Source organism: Tursiops truncatus, chromosome 18, assembly GCF_011762595.2.
Source record: "Tursiops truncatus isolate mTurTru1 chromosome 18, mTurTru1.mat.Y, whole genome shotgun sequence".
Taxonomy (NCBI): Eukaryota; Metazoa; Chordata; class Mammalia; order Artiodactyla; family Delphinidae; genus Tursiops; species Tursiops truncatus.
In genome coordinates, this window is record NC_047051.1 from 18,759,572 (window position 1) to 18,781,304 (window position 21,733).

Sequence of the window (21,733 nt, forward strand, 5' to 3'; positions counted from 1 at the left end):
ACAAGAGAAGGAAAAGACCTACAATAACGAACCCAAAACAATTAAGAAAATGGGAATAGGAACATACATATCGATAATTACCTTAAATGTAAATGGACTAAATGCTCTCACCAAAAGACACAGATTGGCTGAATGGATACAAAAACAAGACCCATATATTTGCTGTCTACAAGAGACCCACTTCAGACCTAGAGACACATACAGACTGAAAGTGAGGGGATGGAAAAAGATATTTCATGCAAATGGAAACCAAAAGAAAGCTGGAGTAGCAATTCTCATATCAGACAAAATAGACTTTAAAATCAAGACTATTAGAAGAGACAAAGAAGGACACTACATAATGATCAAGGGATCGATCCAAGAAGAAGATATAACAATTGTAAATATTTATGCACCCAACATAGGAGCACCTCAATACATAAGGCAAACGCTAACAGCCATAAAAGGGGAAATCAACAGTAATACATTCATAGTAGGGGATTTTAACACCCCACTTTCACCAATGGACAGATCATCCAAAATGAAAATAAATAAGGAGACACAAGCTTTAAATGATACATTAAACAAGATGGGCTTAATTGATATTTATAGGAAATTCCATCCAAAAACAACAGAATACACATTTTTCTCAAGTGCTCATGGAACATTCTCCAGGATAGATCATACCTTGGGTCACAAATCAAGCCTTGGTAAATTTAAGAAAATTGAAATTGTATCAAGTATCTTTTCCGACCACAACGCTATGAGACTACATATCAATTACAGGAAGAGATCTGTAAAAAATACAAACACATGGAGGCTAAACAATACACTACTTAATAACGAAGTGATCACTGGAAGAAAGGCCCTTTTTCAATTTTACTCTAGAGGCCTAGACTATTCTTAAAGCCTAAAAGATTTTAACATCTTTTTGGCTTTTAGCATATGCAATTTCTTTCGAGAATTAAATGTGCCAAAGAAATTTAAATTTCTTAAATGTAGGCTACGGGGAGACTACTTATTATTTTTACCACTAGGTGAAAATTGTGCCAGTTTTATTTTCTTGGTGACTGGAAAATGTCTTTCTAATAAAATCCATGTTTTTCTCAAAGTTTTTTTTTTTTTCCTGCAACAGGTTGATTCTGTCCCACTGGGCTAGAGAGTATTGTTAATTATAACAATAAGATACACAAAGAAAAAAAATCTCAAAAATTTTCAGATCAGGAAATGCTTAAATGTTTCCAACAAATGTTTATCAGGAAATGTTATTCCAGAATCAAAACATTTCCTGTCTGATGATTATGCCATGGAGAAAAATCATGTGATGCCAGTTATGCGGTCTTATAAAAAAGAATTTTTATGATGGGACATATTTGTTTGGAAAAAAAATCCATTATAAGTAACATGAGATAGATGAGAATTGCCCAGAATCATACTTTTTTAAAAAGTTGATTATTCACATTAAAATCTAAACCTTAAACCTTACAGAAAAATATAAGGAATAAAGTAGAAATTCACCAACATCTCACTACTCAGAGATGACCACTCTTAATATTTAAATGAACATAATTCCAGGCAGGTCTTGGTGCATATATACACAATTGTGTTCAATTTTATGTAAATAGTTCTAATGTTACATATCATATCAGCAACATATCATAGATATCTTTCCCTGTCAATAAGTCTAGAACTGCAATGTAAGTTCATAATTGTGCATATGTATCATGTGTATCCATTGGGACATTCCAAGCTTCAGCAGCAGCTCTCCAAATATCAAGTCATCATGAGACAATATGAAAAAAGCCTGAAGAGAAGAAAGGAGCAGCTGAGTGGGTGGAGAGGTCTTTCTTCAGCGTGACCTTCCTCATAAGTGTCTTCATCGGGGACTAGTCACCTGTCGACCCCAGACACTGCCAATGAGAATGGATTGATATGATGCGCTCACACAAGCCAGGATTTCTTCTCTGTGACTGACTGCATCACTACCTAAACAAAAACAGGGTTCTGTGAGCAAGAAAAAAGGGAAGGAACACATGAAGCAAGTTTAAACCCATGAATTCACAATGATACCGACAGACAAACTCATTTGGTCACCGTTGGAGACTGTTAGTGAAACAACTCATTATTTTGTAAACTAGCAAGTTAAGAGAAAGAATTAAATGCTTATCTTGCTCTCACTGGGAAACCAAATCATCAAGGAAAGTAATTTCCGTTTATAAAAGTATTCCAGCTAGTAAATGGAGGAGAAATGATGGAGTTAGGAGATCACCATTTATAACACTAGATGTTAATCTAATTCAGTTGACTGTGCCCAGTATAGTATGGATATAGGCATTGAGCATCAACAATTACTAACTTCACAGAAAGAAACAATCCAACATCACATGCCTCCTGATGGAAGGACACGCCACCATCTAAGAAGTCATCTTGCCAAGAAAAAAAGAAGAACCCAAATCTAACCAAGACTCTAGATTGCCAATTTATGAAAAGCATGAAGAGTGCATTCAGCAAAAACCAGATTTTGGAAAATCCAGAGGACAAATAACCTGGTTTCTTTAACAAATAAATTTCAAGGAAACAAAAGGAACTGAAGAGGGAACCTATGGATTAAAAGAGACTTAAAAGACATATCAACCAATTGCAATGAGTAGACTTTATTTGAATCCTGAGTCACTGAAACTGTTAAAAAATATATATGGTACTTGTGAAGGTAATTAAAAATTTGAACTCTGAAAAGATGTCCCATGATCAAGGAATTCATGTTAGTTTTTGAAAGTATGATAATATTTTGGTTATGCTTTTTATGAAAGAGTTCTTATCTTTTAGAAACATCCATTGAAATATTTACAGATGAAATGATAAGATGCTTCAAAATAATGTGGTGGTGGAGAGAAGTATTGATAAAACAATTTTGGCTGTGAATTGCTAATTGCTGAAGCTGAATGATGAGTACTTGGGGGCTTATTAATCTTTCTGCCTATTTTTGTATATGTTTGAAATTTTTCCTAATAAAAAGTAAAAGAAAGAAAGAAGAAAAGAAAGGAAGGAAGGAAGGGAGAGAGGGCGGCTTTTAGGTAGGCAACCAACAGTATTTGCCATACTTGAATTAATCTAATTAGTTTGTCATAGAACATATAGGCTGTTTTCCATTTTTTCCTAATTATAAAAATGCTGTGACATACATCCTTCTGCATACATCTTTTCATATTAATAGATTCCTAAAGGTGGGATTATTGAGTCAAAGGACAAATTTAACACATAAAGTCAAACTGTCTTCAAAAGGGCTCTACCAAACCACACTTTCAAATGGATTTTTAAATTATTTAAATAATATCATTGAGATTCTTATTAGGATAGCATTAGACTTACAAATTTATCTTAGGAAAATTGACATTCTTACATTATTGAATCTTCCCATCTAAAAACAAATAGCCAAAGCAATCTTGAGAAAGAAAAACGGAGCTGGAGGAATCAGGCTCTCACACTTCAGACTATACTACAAAGCTACAGTAATCAAGGCAGTATGGTACTGGCACAAAAACAGAAACATAGATCAATGGAACAGGATAGAAAGCTCAGAGATAAACCCATGCACATATGGTCACCTTATCTTTGATAAAGGAGGAAGGAATATACAATGGAGAAAAGACAGCCTCTTCAATAAGTGGTGCTGGGAAAACTGAACAGCCACATGTAAAAGAATGAAATTAGAACACTTCCTAACACTATACACAAAAATAAACTCAAAATGGATTAAAGACCTAAATGTAAGGCCAGTCACTATAAAACTCTTAGAGGAAAACATAGGCAGAACACTCTATGACATAAATCACAGCAAGATCCTTTTTGACCCACTTCTTAGAGAAATGGAAATAAAACCAAAAATAAACAAATGGGACCTAATGAAACTTCAGAGCTTTTGCACAGCAAAGAAATCATAAACAAGATGAAAAGACAACCCTCAGAATGGGAGAAAATATTTGCAAATGAAGCAACTGACAAAGGATTAATCTGTAAAATATACAAATAGCTCATGCAGCTTAATATCAAAAAAACAAACAACCCAATCCCAAAATGGGCAGAAGACCTAAACAGACATTTCTCTAAAGAAGATATACAGATTGCCAACAAACACATGAAAGGATGCTCAACATCACTAATCATTAGAAAAATGCAAATCAAAACTACAATGAGGTATCACCTCACACCAGTTAGAATGGGCATCATCAGAAAATCTATAAACAACAAATGCTGGAGAGGGTGTGGAGAAAAGGGAGCCCTCCTGCACTGTTGGTGGGAATGTAAATTGATACAGCCACTATGGAGAACAGTATGGAAGTTCCTCAAAAAACTAAAAATAGAAGTACCATATGACCCAGCAATCCCACTACTGGACATATACCCTGAGAAAACCATAATTCAAGAAGAGTCATGTACCACAATGTTCACTGCAGCACTATTTACAATAGCCAGACATGGAAGCAACCTAAGTGTCCATTGACAGATGAATGGATAGAGAAGATGTGGCACATATATACAATGGAATATTACTCAGCCATAAAAAGAAACGAAATTGAATTATGTGTAGAGAGGTGGATGGACCTAGAGTCTGTCATGCAGAGTGAAGTAAGTCAGAAAGAGAAAAACAAATACCGAATGCTAACACATATACATGAATCTAAAAAAAAAAAAAGGTTCTAATGAACCTAGGGGCAGGTGACAGGAATAAAGACACAGATATAGAGAATGGACTTGAGGACACAGGGAGGGGGAAGGGTAAGCTGGGATGAAGTGAGAGAGTAGCATTGACATATATACACTACCAAATGTAAAATAGATGGCTAGTGGGCAGCAGCCGCATGGCACAGGGAGATCAGCTCGGTGCTTTGTGACCACCTAGAGGGGTGGGATAGGGAGGGTGGGAGGGAGGTGCAAGAGGGAGGGGATATGGGGATATATGTATATATATAGCTGATTCACTTTGTTATACAGCAGAAACTAACACAACATTGTAAAGTAACTGTACTCCAAAAAAGATGTTAAAAAATAAATTAAAAATTTAAAAATAAAAAAACAGTATTCCTCTCAATTTTGCCTTCCTCTGTCTCAGTAGTTTTATAGTTTTCTAACTGATTTTTGTATATTGAGTTTGTAACTGGCCACGTCACTAAACTCTATAATTTCTAAAAGTTTTTCAGTTTATATTCCTGGGTTTTCAAGGTATATTTTGGTCATGCCAAAAGTAAGAGCAATTAAGGTGGTGGTTGACAAAGAGATCCAGAAAAACTCAAATTCAGCTCTTGACCTGCTTTTCTTTAAGGTCCCCAAGAAAAGTACATGCACGTGCACAGAAAAACAAAGCAAGGCAAGTGATCACTGTTATTATCTGATAACTTGCCCTGGGCGCTAGTGTTGAACTCAGGGAGATCAGGCTACACCATTACCCTGTATATGCCTACATGACAGAACCAAAGTAGGCCCTGAAACCTGTCCTGGATCTTGGCTCTTGCCCCTGCAATGCGGGCTAAGGACAAGCCAGAGCACTTGGCCAGGAGAAGCATGTACTAGAGTAAAAAAGCATTTGCTACAATACTTGGGGCAATTGGATTCTCACTGAGCTTGCCTTTCAGGCACAAGGAATGTAAAGTCACAAATGGAGTTAGTATGTTGGCTGTCTCACAAGAGGAAGCTCTGACTTTTTTTTCTCAAGCCTTAAAAAAATGGAGCCACAAGAGCCACTCTCAATGCCTCCCACTAGACAGGATGGCACAATAACAGCTCCTTTCTCTGGGGGCAGGCAACTGTAAAGTGCCTTTGAACTAGATCAATCCAAAAACTGGAATGGAACAATGAGTTAGGGAAAAGAGGCTGTGAGCACCCCTTAGCCAAAAAATCTAGTTGCATCATCTATAAATAATGGTAAATTGTCTGTATCCTTTTCAGTCTTCAATATTCCTTACTTTACTTTCTTATCTAATTGCATTAGCTGCATCATCTATAAATAATGGTAAATTTTCTGTATCCTTTTCAGTCTTCGATATTCCTTACTTTACTTTCTTATCTAACTGCATTCGCTGGTACTTCCAGAATAGCATTACAGCATTAATTAGAGATAAGTAGCACCACTGTATTACTATATTTAATGGACATGCTGTTAGGGTTTCACCATTAAACATGAAGCTAGTTTTCAGTGTGTGTATGTAGCCATTTAGCAAAATTTCTTTTATCAAAAATGAATATTGACAATTGAATTTTATCAAAGATGTTCTCAGCATCAATCAAAACATTCCTATTGCTTTGACCTATTTTTTTAAATGTACTACACCTTCATTGTGCTTCGCAGATACTGTGTTTTTTTACAAACTTAAGGTTTGTGGCAACACTCTGTTGAGCAAGTCTATTGGCACCATTTTTTCTAACAGCGTTTTCTCACTTCGTGTCTCGTGTCACATTTTGGTAATTCTCACAGTATTTCAAACCCTCCATCAACAAAAAGATTATGACTCACTGAAGGCTCAGATGATGTTTGTCATTTTTTTTATCATTTTTTATTTCAGGTATGTACATTTTTTAGACATAATGCTATTGCACGCTTAATAGACTACAGTACAGTGCAAACACAACCCTTACATGCACTGGGAAACCAAAAAACTCATGCAACCCACTTAGGCATACCTTGGAGGTTGGGTTCCAGATCACCACAATAAAGCAAATATTGCAATAAGGTGAGTCACATGCATTCTTTGGTTTCCCAGTGCATAAAAAAGCCATGTCTACACTATACTGCAGTCTTTTGACCTATTATTATGGAAAACCATGTGAATATTTTCTCAAAATCTTCTCAAATCCATCTTGTCCTCGGTCTTTAAGCCCACCCCACTGTCACACTGAGTTCAAGGACTCCTTGTGTCCTGCCTGGGCTGATGCAATAGAGCCTTAACATGGTCCCCCTGGCCCCAGGCTCACCATCCTCCCCACTGCACACTCCTGGCACCTTGATCTCGGACTTCCAGCCTCTAGAACTGTGAAAAACAAGTTTCCATTACTTATAAACCATCCATTCTATGGTACTTTGTTAAAGCAACCAGAACTAAGACAGTAGATAAACTTGACAGATGTGGTGATGGGAATTTTAATCTCTAAAATAGTGACCTATAATGTCTCAGAGTAAAAGTTTCTAGTTCAAAGAATTTAGCAATACTAAGTCAATAGATCAAAGTAATCAAAGATTTTGGAAAGGAACTTACATGTGATCTTTCCCTCCTGCTTTTAATTTTGAACTCCCTGGGGAAAATTATTGGTCCCAAGTAAAATGGAAATATTTAATGAAACACACTCTTTTGTACACAGATTTTCTAAAAAGAAACAGTTTTTAAAAAAAATTTTTAGTTGATTTACAATGTGTTAGTTTCAGGTGTACTAAGTGAATCAGTTATACATATACATATACATATATATCCATTCTTTTTAAAAAGAAACAGTTTTAACTTCTGAGAAAATACTCACACAATTTTTAAAAAATGATAATAATACAGAAAATGTTTTTATTGTTAGATAATTGTCAGGATTCAGCTGGAATACAGTGTAAGGAATGTATGACCTTCAACTGTCCATAATGTGGAAAAAGTGGAACATGCAAGGCAGGAAGATCTGGCCTTGAGAGTTGATAGGAGTGACTTAATTTCTTGGAATCTGAGTTGCTTTACCTGTAAACTGAGGATAACCTCTTGCCTTACAGGACTGTTGTAAGCTCTAAATGAGGTAATATAGGTAAAGCTGCTGGCATAAAATAGGTGCTTAAAAAATTGTAGCTCTCATTGTTAAACCTATCAGTTTGAGCTTTTTCTGAGAACAAACATATTAACTGATAAATTTCCTCCACTTACAAAATATAACTGGGGGAAAAATGGGGCAGGCACATGGGACCTCTCTGTACTATCTTTGCAACTTCATGCGAATCTATAATTATTTTAAAGTAAAAAGTTAAAAAGAATTTCTTCTACTTAGAGTCCTATGAGAAGTACCTGTACCTTCGCATCTTGTTCAATGGCGTTGCTGTTATCGTTCATGTGGTAGATAACGAAATCCTGCTATTTGTCCTACGAGTGGCAGGATGGATTGGAAGAAGCACTGCAACTACGATTCCAAGGACTTGAGACAACTTACTTCACAATCACAGCATCTATAAAATGAAGATTTATATTTAATCTCTCTCAGCTCTATGATTTTCTAAATCTGATGGTAAAAAGCTACAGTTACTGCAAAGAAACATTATATAAATTACCAAGATTTGCTGAATAAATGTCTAATGTTAAAAGTGACTAAACAATAAACATTTACTTATTGCATAGTAAAAGTTAATATAAAGGTAAAACGAAATATTATATATATTTCAAGATTGTAATATTTAAAATGTTATATAAATCCAAATTATTGTATTTAAGATATTACTTAAATTCAAAACGTGGTGAAATCAGATGCCTGCCTGCAGAGCTGATGGTATTCTAAGGAAGTTGGTTTCTACACATTTTTTTTTCTACACATTTTTGATCATGTACTCTGATCACAAAATATATGCAGTATTGTCAGTCTCCATATTAAATACTAGTAAAGTTTGATTTCTTAATTTAGATAAAAATAGAGATATTCTAACAATTTCTTCCCACATTCCAGCTGCTCTAGGGGTCAGATTTGTTGCAGGAAGTTTCCTGTTCTATATTCCAGGACTACACCTGTTGAATCCTCTGTTCTGATCATTCTTGCTGTAATCACATCTTAACATTAAGTTCCCCATTAGCAATTGGTTTCAGTGGTAGATATCAGAGAAAGTCTATGCTATAAACTGTCTTTTCGTTTTTCATCATTTAGGAGTAATCTCAGGACTAAAAACTTCAGGACTTTTAAGAAGTATCTATCTTAAGAATACCCTAATTTTAAAAAATAAATACTAATTTGTAAAGCACATTATTTCTGCAGGGAAAGGATTATTATACAGGTTGATTTGTAAATTATGTGTGACATTTTGTATGAAAGTGGTTTTCTATAATTTTGCTCTCTAAATGGTGACTCAAATCCCTTAAAATGCCTTAAATATAATGTAGTCTGGATACAGGGACAAAGTGGAAGGAAATATTGAATGTTTGAATTAGAAAGAATTCCTAAACTTGTTTAATGATGAATTTTAGCTTTGATGGTGATCAGAGGAAAAGTCTTTTCCTGAACGGAAAAATAAGTGATTTTTTAACGTGGACTCAGCGTTATGCTGCTTTGCCACAAGGAAAGGAGGAAGAAGAAAACTGGTTGATCAGGGTATAAGAAAAGGTGACTTAAAGCCTATCTGGATTAGTATCAACCACACTTAAGAGGTGCGTCTATCCAGGCTGTCAGGCCCAGAACTGGCACAAATCATCCAAAATGAAAGTAGACTATGGATTCATGCTCCTATTTAGGTCTTTTAATGCAGTAGGAAAACATATTTGAGGAACTAAAGGCACATAATCAATGTCAATTTGATTCCACAAACAATTCTTAAGCATTTTGTGATACAGGTATTAATAAGGCATGATCTGTGCCCTCAAGAGTTTCACAATCTAGTGAGACAGACATATCACAAATAATTGTTGTATAAGGAAGGTATGTTTAAGTGATAACCCCACCTCATCTGACTACTCTCCTTAGTCTGGCCACCCTCCGCCTTAGATAAATACTGTTGAAGGAGCTCCTTCTGATTATCCTTTTCGAATGAAAACTCTAAGCTGTCCTTTCACTTATGGCTATATCACAGTTTACATTAAAAGGCCAAAGGATAACATTGTTTCGGGGGAGAAGTTCTTCGTATGCAATGCCGTGCATGTTAGATTTCTGCCCGGCTTATATCCTATAAAATCGAATAAATGCAAGCCTCCTTCTGGGGCTCAAAGGACTATGCGCTGATAGACATAATTATCTGCCAACTATAGCAGCTGCCATAAAAGCAGCTAGACATTCTGGAATGATGCTTTTCCAATGAAATGACAAAAGCCAGACCAAACAAAAGACTGACATGGTCATTCTGGGTTGAAATCAGTTATTCCATCCAGCTGTTCTACTTTTGGCAAATCATTTGAACATTGAACCTGCGTCATTAAAAAGCCAGTGTGAAAGCAGTCAGCTTTACTCCATAGGAACAGCTAATAACACCAGCTGTGGAGCATTTTACCAAAACCCACTGGGGCCGACGTAAGTGTAGTAAAGTGGGAGAAATTATTGCACATTATCAGGCTGTGATGCATTTTACTAAAATCTACTAAGGCCAAGAGAAGTGCAGTGTAATACAAGAAATCACTGCAAATTAATAAAGAGAGAGTGCGGTTGTTCCAGAAGACCTTGGTCCCCAGGTAGGCAGGTCATCCCTTCAGCACCCATCACTCATTATTTCGGCCTCTGTATTAGAAAGGTACAGCAGTGAGGGGAAAGCAGGGAAACCGTGGCGAGAAGTGATCTGAGCTCCTTGATGGAGGGACCACCAGTAGAAAAGCTGGCACAGACGGGGGGAGAGGGACTGTGTAAGAGCTTGCCGCATCATCCGCGCGCCTCACCCTTCCGGGTCAGGCATCTCCAAATTCCCAAGACTCTGGGGACCAGAACCCTGGAGAAGGTGGGGGTTTCCCACGGCGGAATCCCCGGGGAAACGGCGGAGATGGACCCAGCGGGAGAGCTAGTGTCCACTCCTAGGGGTCTGATCGGAGCCGAGACAGTCGGCGAGAAAGGGGCGGGGGCGGCAGGGGGCGGCAGGGGGCAGCGGAGAGGAGGGGCGAGGCGCCGTCGCCCGGCCCCCTCCCCTCCCCTCCCTACGGGCGTGCACCCCTCCTCTTTCCCTCCCCGGTCGGTCACCCGAGCGCGTCCCGCCGAGGCCGGGCTACTTCAAGGGGAGGCGCCAACTCATCGCGGCGGCGGGCAGTAACGGCGACCTGGGAGGCGGAGCGGATGTGGCTCGGGCCTGCGTTGTGGTAAGGACATAGGGGATGGCGTAGGAAGTCGCGGGGGGGGGGGGGAAGCCAGGCTAGAAGCCGGCCGCTCTCAGACCTCCCCAGCGGCGAGCCACCTCTCCCCACACCGCCCCCGCCGCCCGAGCTCCGGGCGAGGTTTCGGTGAGGAGTAGCCCCTGGGGCGACAGCCCCGCCCGCGCCGCGAGCCCAGGCGTCTCCGCGCGTGCGCAGGTCGTCTGGCGAGGGCTGGGAGTGGGGCTCTGGAGCGACACCCTCGCCCAGGCCTAGGGCCGAGGTGTCGCCGCGCGTGCGCAAAGTCGCTGGCTGGGGCTGGGCGCGCGGCTCCCGGATTGTACTTTGACCCAGGCTGCGGGCCGAGGCGGCGCTGCGCATGCGTGAGTTGCCTGGCGGAAGTGGCGCGCCGCCGCGAAGGTTGTCTCTGGCTTCGCACCAGGGCTGTTGCCTTCTTGGAGGCCTCTCCTCCTTCGGCCAGCGCAGGGGAGGCACCTGCCTCGGAGTTCTTTTCGCACTCTCCGACCTCGTTAGGCTGCTGTTTTCATTTATGTCGCCTAGACCCTCGGCTCCCGTTCTGTGTATCTATATTCACCCAGCTTCCGGCCACGGCTCGCTAAACTCATTATTACGCGTTCGACATTTGGTCTTGATGTCGAGGGATAGCGCAGAAAGTTTGACTAAGCTCGGCGAAGCTGTTTTCGAACTGCTGTGGAGGGATGGGGAGAAATCACCATAAATCTTTATTTTAAGCTGGAAGATACTACCCTGCTTAGCCCCGGAAATAGGGATTTTCAGACGCTGAAAACTTTCCAAGTGCTCTGCCCTGGCCGAGAAAGAACTTCCTGCCTGAGTTGGAAGGCTAGTTCAGAGTGAACTTTTTGCTTTTGTTCTTTGGGAAATTACATAATAAGTCGGAACAGTTAGAGCCCAGGACTGTAACAAAATGCATGTCGTAGAGCTGCCTGATGCCGCGCTTGGCGACTTAATTGAAACGACGCTCTTTCCCCCAGACTGGGAATTGACAGTCCCTGTTTAATGTTTATTGAGCCTCCTGGCTTTGCACCCTTCTAGTACTACGTTCCTGCTTGGCTTTACACCTTCCTGGGCAGTGGTACTTAAGTCAGTTTCGTGACTCCTGGGGATGTTCTTGGAATGATTTTTAACGTCATTACTGTGTGCTTTGTAATCTTATATGATGTGATGATACGGACATTTGGAGGCTAGAATAGAAGAAGCCCTTAACTATCAGAGAATCTGAGTACTCAAAGGTGAAATGTAATCTCTCTTAACCAGGGCACTAGGCAATATACACGTTATTAAGTAGTAGGTAAAGGCAGGTGGAATGCTATATTCTTGCACACCCCACTCCTTCCACGCAGGCCTTAACTGCTGTTACTGGGTTTACCAAGCCGGCCTCCACCCTTAGGCCTGTGCATTTGCTATTTTCTCGATGCTCAAAGCTCACTTTCCCCCTCCACCCAAATCTGCATGGCACCCAACGTCATTCAGATCTCAGATTAATTGCCATCAGTTCAGAGATGACTGCCTCATCTAAAAGAGCCACTTCTCTCACTGTCCATCTCCTTATCCTGCTCTATTTGGCTTTTGTAGCATTTATCACTATCTGATACTCTGGATTTGTATGTGTATGTGCTGTCTTCCCCATAATGGCAGCTCAGTAGATATTTGTTAACTGTATAAATGAAATTGGTATTTGGCTCCAGAAGTACTTTATACTGAAGTCGCAGTGTGCATTCATTCATTCAAAAAACATTTACTGAGTGACCACTTTGTATCAGGTTGTCTAGCTGTTTAGAGTATGTCAGTGAACAAAATAGACAAAGATCTCTTCCCTCTGGAGCTTACATTCTAGCAAAGCATGATTAACAGTAAACATATTAATTATTTATTGGGTTAGAAAATTATAAGTGCCATAAAAAATGAAAAAAGGAGAGCAGAGAAAGGGGACTGAGTACAGGTGTGCCTTGCAATTTTCAACAGCATGGTTATGGTGGGTCTGAAGGATAAACTGAAGGTGATGTTCATGATGGAGAACTGGTTTTTAGAATTCAGTATCTTTCTGGGAGAACTTTGTTTGTTTTACCATTCTCTGCTATGTGTTTCATGGGGCCCCACAGCATGTCCATTGTGACAAATGTAACTGTCCTTTGTAGTATATAGGTGAAAAAATATTTTTTCCAAAAAGTTCACATTATTCAGGATTTTACTTTAATGCAGCAAATTAAATGAAGAGACTGGGCTCTTGAATGGAAAAGACTGGCCAAACGAATACTACAGATGGGTTGAAAAAAAACATGTATATTTTCTTCACGTTTTACTGCACTTTGCAGTTGCTTCTTAATGTCCCGCTGACTGTGGATGACTAGGTGAAGTTGTTTTCTAAGAGTGGTTGTTGATTTTCTTTATTTGGAACTGTGTTGAAGATTCACCTGGTATGATGTCATGCTTTAAGTTACTAAATTATTGCTCTTTGAGATTTCTGAAGGAACCAGACAAGCCTAGCCAAATTGCACTCCGTAATTAAAGGATGCTTAGTGAAAGAGGCTGATAGGAACAATTTTAGAAAGTGAAGTGTTTTTCCCTTTGGGTCCTTTACTTAAGTGGATTACAAACACTGTGTTTAAATATCAAAAGCTATTAATCTAAAACTATAAATGTAGAGTACCCATGGGATTTGCTTATGACTTTAGCAGTTTGTCATATTTAATTTTGGTTTTATCACGTGGTTAAAGTGAAATTAAAATGCCCCTAAGATGCTGTTACTTTTGAGGTTTACTGGAGTTGACTTACTATAAATCAAAATTGACCAGGAAAGAGATATGAGAATATCTTTGGAAGAGAATGGAATGATGGAATGGAATGATCAGCGTTGTAGGTTGGCATCAGGGACTCCTTTTCATGAAAATGGAGGGCTAAATGAGGATACTTACTTAAAAGGAGCAAATAGCTTCCCTCCCTGAAAGGGATATTCATAGTGTCCTTCAATGGAAGGCTGATATGATCCTTCTCGCTTTCATTATCCAGAAGGAACATGTGTCTAATTCACACAGTGACCTCATCTTAACGTGAAAGTCTCCAGGGAATTTAAGGTGTAGTAGTTTCTTTCAGCATGCCTGTGACACTGGGGTGTGTCTTCTATGTGTCTTCAGCCTTGCTAATCTAACCTGAGCTCATATCTATTGGGTTGGCCAAAAAGTTCGTTTGGGTGTTCCCGTAACATTCTATGGAAAAAACCCGAACGAACTTTTTGGCCAACCCAATAGTACCTCTGTCTCCCCGGGGAGCAAGACATTGACAAATACCAGAATGTGAGTAAATCATGAATTGTGACCCCATTATAATATGTTCTGTATTACGCTGAATGTATTTGACTGAACAGTTTGAATCATAAATGGAAATGAGCCAAGGCCAAGAGGGGCTACCATGTTGAATGAATATTTACATTGTGGGGCAGAGATGGTTAACAGTTAGTATTCTATTTAATAGGCATGTTAAGGGCTTTAAAAAAATTGTATTAGATATATAAGAATCTAAAATTCAAATGGATATACAAATGTCTCAAGTATCAGTTCATTTTGGCTAGTATAACAATCTAAAAATATTTGTATAGTTTACGTTGATTATTTTTCGTATTTGAAAGTGACACTTTTTGCTGTGCTTGGCCGAAAAGACCAACTTTAATGAGCTCAGTAATATTTTCGAACTAAATGCAACTTTGGTTTGGATTAAAGCTCTACTTCATCACTCTTGGCGAAGTTTGGAAACCTTTGTACAGTGAAATCATTAAAATAGCAACTATGTTTCTGTGTTTCATAAGTCAGTTTGCTGTTTATCATACACATATGGCAATACCATTCCCACTGAGGTTGTGCTTTAGTTTTAGTTCGGCTTTTAGTTTTTTAGTTTTGTCCATCCTGTTTATAATTGTCCCACTTTAGTTAGCAGCTGTGTAGGGTATCTTACTGTTATTTGTCATTGACTTATGGCAGCTCATTCAAGTGGAGGTAAATTATGCCTATCATCCTTTTTTGCAAGCGATAATTGGGATCATGTTTAATTATTTTATATTACATTTATACGTATTTATATTATTTCTAGCTTTCTGATGACATACCATTTAATGACTCAGCTAAGCATATAGGTGGGAACCCTCATTATCCCACTGACATGTACTTGGTCTGGAGCTCGTTAACACACTGATACTGTAAACTGTATGCTGGTGTCCTAAAAGACATTGGTTTTCCTTCATGCCTTGTTTCTTTGATTATAAAAGCATCATCAACTGTGTTGCCCAGATGGGAGAATTTGTTGAGAGCATTGAGTTATGTATTGCAAGAAAACTTTTCTATACATTATGTGTCTCAAGCATAGCTTTAGATTTGACCTCATACTGTTAAGTTGAATTTTAAAATATACATGACACTGGACTTTCTCTGCAAAAATTCTTCCTTTTTTCCTTCTGGGATCACTTTTAGAAAACAGATACCAGCATTTAGAAGCTTCTAGTTAATTGCAAGAGAACAATTTCCATGGAAAATGCCTTCTCTCAGATACAGTGTATCTAGTTTATTAGCTCTTAAGGCCTTTGCATACTACTGGGTTGGGGTAATATTGACACAGGCAGCTACCAGCTGGATATCCTTTTGCTCCAAGTTACTTCTTTTTTTTTTTATGTATTTGCTTTCAATTTAGTGCCCACTGCAGGCACTAAGTCAATGTTTGTTGAATGAATTAGGCAAATGAATGTCCTATAATCAGTTTAACTCATTTAGGTCAGAAGCATTATTAAGTAATACGACACATTGTCATATTAGCAGACACACTGATTAATACTGATTACCATTAATAACATGTAGAGACTGCTTATTATATGCTTTGTACAGGGAAATGAATTATTTGTTCTTTAAGAGGATTAGGGATGGGTATGTTTATCTTGTTCAGTTACTGAAAGACTGTCATCTTGTCCACTGATCTTCAACTGTGTAGTTATTAAGAGTATAGGGAAAACTCTCAAAATACAATATGTACGAAAAGAAATTATCTGTCCCAAACAGGGATAATATGGAAATAAATTACTGAACTCTACAAGTTTAGAAAAACAGTCAAAATAGGAAATGTCATGCAAAAGATTACCTTAGTTGATATATATTTGGTTTTGAAAATTACTCTTGTGGGAAGTCCCTGATGGTCCAGTGGTTGGGACTCTGTGCTTCCACTGCAGGGGGCATGGGTTCAATCTCTGGGCAGGGAGCTAAGATCCCGCATGCTGCATGGCATGGCCAGAAAAAAAAAGAAAAAAGAAAATTACTCATGCAAAAACTTGGAACATTGGCTCTTGAGTGTCCAGTTTGGAGCCTCTGAAGGCAGAGGTCAGTGCCAGGAGCTTCTGGCTGAAGAAGGTACCTATTCTCCCATTTCTTTTTATATTGTAAGGCAAATATCAGTACAGTAAGACTCTATAGTAACATAGTTCTTTTTATTACATTGAAACAAAGTGAGGAAATGCATAAGAAACTACTTTTCAAAACACAAGGCACTTTTTAATGTGAGTAATTAAGTATATATATGAGCCAAGTCATGTATCCCAAAACACACGTAAGGAAAAAAAACAATAAAGCAACATACAGTACGTATCATATGGGATGATCTTATGCCATGACACTGTCACCATGAAGAAGAGCTTCCCAATACAAATGCCAGCCTCTGCCCTGGGTCTCCCTCCTGTGCAGAAAAGGGGGAAATTTGTAAGCAGGTTAAGACAAGAAGTAAAAAACACGTTCTGATACACTTTTTTCTATTTCATATTTTTCTTCCATGGCATTTAAGATACTGTACTTTTTCTATGTTATTGAGTTATTATCTTCCTATGGTGTTGGTAAAATTTTATTTTACTGACGGTGAAAGAAATTGTGGTTTATGAGTTGTCATTATCAAGGCTCTGTTGAATTCCTATGTTCGCAGTAAAGGCAGTGTTAGAATGGTGGTATTCTGATTCTACAATTTTGTTTTCCTTAATATTGGGTAACCTTATCCTCCCATACTCAGATGATTAACTTAAGCTTAAAATCTTGAAAACTGTCTTGTTAATTGGAAAAGCCATATCACACCAATTCATTGATAGAATTACATGGCAAATTTTGCCTTTGACATTATCTCCATCAAAACTTTCTTATGAAACATTTCCATCAAAGTCCAGCCATGTGTATGTCAGTATCCATTACACGTTAAAATAGTATGGTTTTCTGCATGTTTTAAAACTTTATCAAATAGTGTATCATATGCATCATTCTGTGACTTAGTGATTTTTGATCAGAATTGTTTTGGAGACTTATCTGTGTTGATTCTAGATAATTTATTTTAATTGCTGTGTGGTATACACGTTCCACAGTTTATAAATTCTGTTGATGGAGACTGTTGATCAATTCTATCCACTATTTCTAGTTTTTTGCTATTGCAAACAATTTTGTATATGCACTAGAGCTCATCTAGGCCATTGTTTTCTAGACTACAAGACATGACTTATTAATGATATTGAAATCATCTTAGTGGGCTGAAACCAACATTGAAAAAATGAAATAGAAAAGGACAAAATAGGGTAGGGTAGAATAGAATAATGTAAAATAGAAAAAAATAGGAAAGAGGATATCCCTTAGCATCTCATATAGGAAGGGTAAGAATTATTTTGTGAAACTCTTGTTTCAGGTACATATATGTATCAAAAAAGATTGAAAGACACTGCTCTGACCTAAATATTGTTGAGTTGCTCTAAAAGTGATTGTGCCACTTTACATTCCTTCTAGCTATATGAGTGTGCCTTCTGATCTTCATCCTCGCAAACACTATGTATTATCCCCTTTAATTTTGCCGATCTGATTGGTGAGATCTATCTGATTGTGATTACATTTCTATGATAAATTCCATGGATATGTTTGTTAATTTCTTCTTCTGTGAATTGCCTGTATCCTTTGTCCACTTCTAAATTGGATTGCCTTTTTTGTTCTAATTTTTAGGTGTTCTTTATACATTATGGATACTAATTAGGTATCAGTTATATATGTTGAAAATATCTTCTCCCATTCTGTGGCATGTTTTTCCCTTTGTTCATTTTGTCTTTTATTATGCCAAAGTTTTAATCTTTAATGTAAAATTTACCAGTCTTTCCTTTGTGGTTTATGCTTGTGTGTCTCATTTAAGAAATCTTTCCCTGCCCTGAGGTCATAAAGATGTTTTCTATACTTTCTTCCAAAAATTTGAAAATTTTGCGTTTTTCCCTTTCCAAATGGTTTCCCTTGCATTTTTTTATGTTGAAATACTATAGATTAAACGTTAAGTGTTGTTTTGTAAGTTTCAGCATCCAAGTTGTTGAAGCCCTTTCCCAAAACTTATAATATCTGAAAGTTATATTTTATAATATTAATTCTTTTTATAATTGAGCACCTCTGCTGCTGACTTTCTAACAGTAAATAGAGCTGATACAATTTTTTAACTGTATCTTTCTGAGATAAATACTGGCTTGTTAAAGTTTCAAGATGGTATATTCTTGTCCTTTTCTTTTGTTCTCTAATAGAATTTATTTATGTATTTCCATTTTCAGTCACATTTACCTTACCCTAGACGACAACTTCACAAGGATCTAGAAGGAACAGGGTTAAAGATGACTGAATACTGGGCTCCAGAAATTTAGAAACAATCAGGTACAAACATTTTTGGTGGGAATGTTCCTAACCAGTCAGTACAAAGTAAAACCATCTGGAATGTACACAGGAAAACTTAAAATATCCCTGCATTACAGGGGAGGGTCCAAGAGCAAGGACTTTGGAATTAGTCCTGGCTCTGACCCTGACTGACTGGTGACTGTTAGTCAAAGTATTGAAATATGTCCATTAAACAGAGGCAATGATTACACCTGTTTCTTTTTGGCTATTGTAAAGATAAAATGAGATAATATAAGGCACTTAGTGCTTGGCACCGGGTAACTGTTTATTTTAACTGTTATTATTGTTGCTGTTATTTAGAATTCATGTTTATCACATCATGGATGTGGTATTCTATACGCGTATTATGGATTTTTAAGACGTATATGTTGATATATTACTATAACGTTGCTATAACAATAGCCTGGTGATATCACATATAACAGGTTGAGATAACTATAATCCTCACATATATTCCGCAAACTATATTCCTCAAGTAGTGCAAATTGGGAAAGCTAGTTTTCTCTATTTTATTTGTATCACATTGGAATAATGTTAAAAAAAAGCCAACCAGGGAATTCCCTGGCAGTCCAGTGGTTAGAACGCCGTGATTTCACTGCCGAGGTTGCAGGTTCAATCCCTGGTCGGGGAACTAAGATCCCCGCAAGCCAGCCGCGCAGCACAGCCAAAAGGGAAATAAATAAATAAATAAAGCCAACCATTTTCCACAATGCTACAGATTTTGACATCATTTTTTTCACAGTACTGTATAATAGTAATTAATCATGAATCATTTTTAAATCTTCAAGGACATTCTGACTGACAAAAATGAAATGATGTTAATATTATCTTTAGTGTTAATTGAATTTTACTGAATGTTATTTCTTTGAATATGGTAATTTTCATATGCCATACATGTAATTATGTCTTAACCTGATTAGTCAAATAAACGGAATGACCTGCTTTTCACCATTCTAATTTTTAAAGAGTTACTCTACTTGAAACTGATCAAAGACACTGAAAAGAGCTATTTATTTTTCTCCTTAAAAACCCAAGGTATGCAGGTGTTAAAAAATTTCTATTAGCTGATATAGAGTGCTTTCCAGGATACATTGTTAGGTGAAAAAAAAAAAGCTTGCAAAAGGGTATGCAAAGTATGCTATATTTTGTACAAGAAAGAACTGGGGAATAAAAACACATACATATGTCTGCTTATTTTTGCAAAAGGAAACAGAAGAAGAAACCAGAAACCAGTGAAGCTGGTTACCTACAATGGTAGAGGGATGGGGTGGGGAAACAAAACAAAACAAACCCCAGGATTACTGTTCAGTGATCTCAGCATATTAGCAAGATTTCCCTTCTGCTAGGGACACAAAGGGGTCCTAAAGTCCAGTGAGGGGCATTCACTTCTCTAATTAGATCCCTTTTCCTTCTCTTGTTTGTTTCCTTTTTTGCCTTTGAATTCCCTTCCTCTTCTAATTTCTCTTCTCTTCCTCTTTCTTCTCTTCCCTCTCTTATCTTTTTATTTTTTATTCCAGTAAACTTGGGGCAGTTATGGAAAAGGTATTTCCAGTTAAGATGAGGCCAAAAAGAGAAGAATCCCCAATATAGGCTGTCTGCAATCTACAAAAAGCTGTATTCAGAAGATGCTTTCAACGAATATCTTGTGTTCTGCTCTGAGCCATGTGTTGTGGTAGTTATAGCAATGAATGAGTCACGGTCCTCTCTCCTAAAGAGCTTGAAAATTCATAGAGAAGACAGATGATATAGGAATAGCTGCTGCATGAAATTATTTTTCCATGATGGCAACCAGATCAAGTTTTAGAAATTTATAAGTGAGAAAAGTCTAAGTGATCCTTTTCACAACAAGCATATCTTTCCCAAACATTAGAAATAATGATTTGTATTAATTGCCATAGTTTGAGTAATAATTATTCTGAATATATTATTTATTATTCCTTATATGCTGAGAGACCTTTTACAGCTGAAGAAAACAGAATTTTACCAGTATCCTCAAGTGAATATAAAACATTGATAAGGAACACTGTTAAGACTTAGCCTTATTTTGGTTATTGTTTTTATCTATTGCAAGGCTCTAACTGCTTGTAGGTAGTATTAGATAAAATGTTCTGATTTTAGGCATTTGAAATATGGGTTGTATGTGAGTAGATAGGAGCCAGCCTAATGAATCAGAATATCAACATTATTAAACATGATTTCATTAAATTGCTTCTGAGGGGAGAGAGAATATTTATTCATATTTATTTTTAGTGATAACTGTGTAATGATTTAACCACAGTCCAGACATACTGCCTGTTATGTGATAGGGCTGCTTCTGCTGTTACTTGTATGTGGTAGAAGGTAGTCATTGTGGAGCTGGTTCATTAAGGCAAGCATATTCAGTGCTATAGCTACATACTGGATGGCTGTTGTTTCAGATTTTTTGTTAAGATAACAAGTCACATTTGTTCATTCATTCTTTCATCCTTTTATTCTTTTCATTCATTCCCCCCTCCCTCCCCCTTAGCAAATCATACACTCTTCAGTGGAGCTGAGAATTGATAAGTCTACTCTTCACAGTGATTTGGAACTTTCCAATCCCAGGGGAAATTTGACCAAGGTCTACAGTTTATTTTTTCTTATCTATAGGAAGTCAACTCTGAAATGAAAATTTTCTACTCATTCCCTAATAGATTTAAGAATATAGGTTTATCTTGGGATTATTTTTCCACACCTCAGCAGGAGGATTCTCATAGGAGAACAACAGTTAAAACATCTACTGGGTTTTACAGCTATTAACTCCCATGCCCCAAACTTAATTCCCTTATTTTCCTTCACCATATTTGAGCTTAGCTTATTTTCTCTGTTAATTAGAAGTAAAGTAATTTTAACCTGCCCAGTTTCACTCGACATATGGGATCTTGATTTTACCACATACTTTTTCCCCAAGGACTGCACAGGACCATGGAAGACCATATGGAAGAAGAACTTTTCCTTCTCTATGGAAAAAGTGTCAAGGTTAGAAAAATCATGCCCTTGGAGCATATATTTTCTGTC

At 37.6% G+C, this 21,733-nt stretch overlaps 2 protein-coding genes across 9 annotated transcripts in view; one reads left to right on the forward strand and one right to left on the reverse strand.

Moving 5' to 3' along the window:
• Nucleotides 1-569: 569 nt before the first annotated feature.
• On the reverse strand, nucleotides 570-14,895 carry LOC141277101 (uncharacterized). Its single transcript, XM_073795487.1, has 5 exons — nucleotides 14,821-14,895; nucleotides 10,852-11,543; nucleotides 10,344-10,401; nucleotides 8,010-8,161; nucleotides 570-1,965 (listed from the first exon to the last, which is right to left on the reverse strand). Exons 1-3 carry the CDS (start codon nucleotides 14,893-14,895, stop codon nucleotides 10,383-10,385), a joined length of 786 nt encoding a protein of 261 aa, XP_073651588.1. The 3' UTR covers nucleotides 570-1,965; nucleotides 8,010-8,161; nucleotides 10,344-10,382.
• The window catches only part of RCBTB2 (RCC1 and BTB domain containing protein 2), a 36,436-nt gene continuing 25,530 nt past the window's right edge, over nucleotides 10,828-21,733 (forward strand). For 3 of the 8 annotated variants that reach the window (XM_033843667.2, XM_073795197.1, XM_033843670.2), the window contains exons 1-3: nucleotides 10,828-10,967; nucleotides 18,577-18,676; nucleotides 21,627-21,694. In XM_033843667.2, the coding sequence (XP_033699558.1) occupies nucleotides 21,641-21,694 (54 nt within the window). In that variant the 5' untranslated portion in view covers nucleotides 10,828-10,967; nucleotides 18,577-18,676; nucleotides 21,627-21,640. Of the gene's footprint in view, nucleotides 10,968-10,991; nucleotides 11,109-14,179; nucleotides 14,291-18,576; nucleotides 18,677-21,626; nucleotides 21,695-21,733 lie in introns of those variants that run through there. The other 5 variants (XM_033843669.2, XM_033843671.2, XM_019936585.3 and 2 more) reach the window with 4 other exon arrangements.

Excerpts from the sequence above, each read along its gene's own strand:
- LOC141277101 (XM_073795487.1), bottom strand. The coding sequence starts at position 14,895 with ATGGACAAAACTAAAAAACTAAAAGCCGAACTAAAACTAAAGCACAAC. Across the intron at positions 11,544-14,820 it reads GGAATGGTATTGCCATATGT|ATACACAGAACGGGAGCCGA; the intron begins GTATGATAAACA and ends GGGTGAATATAG.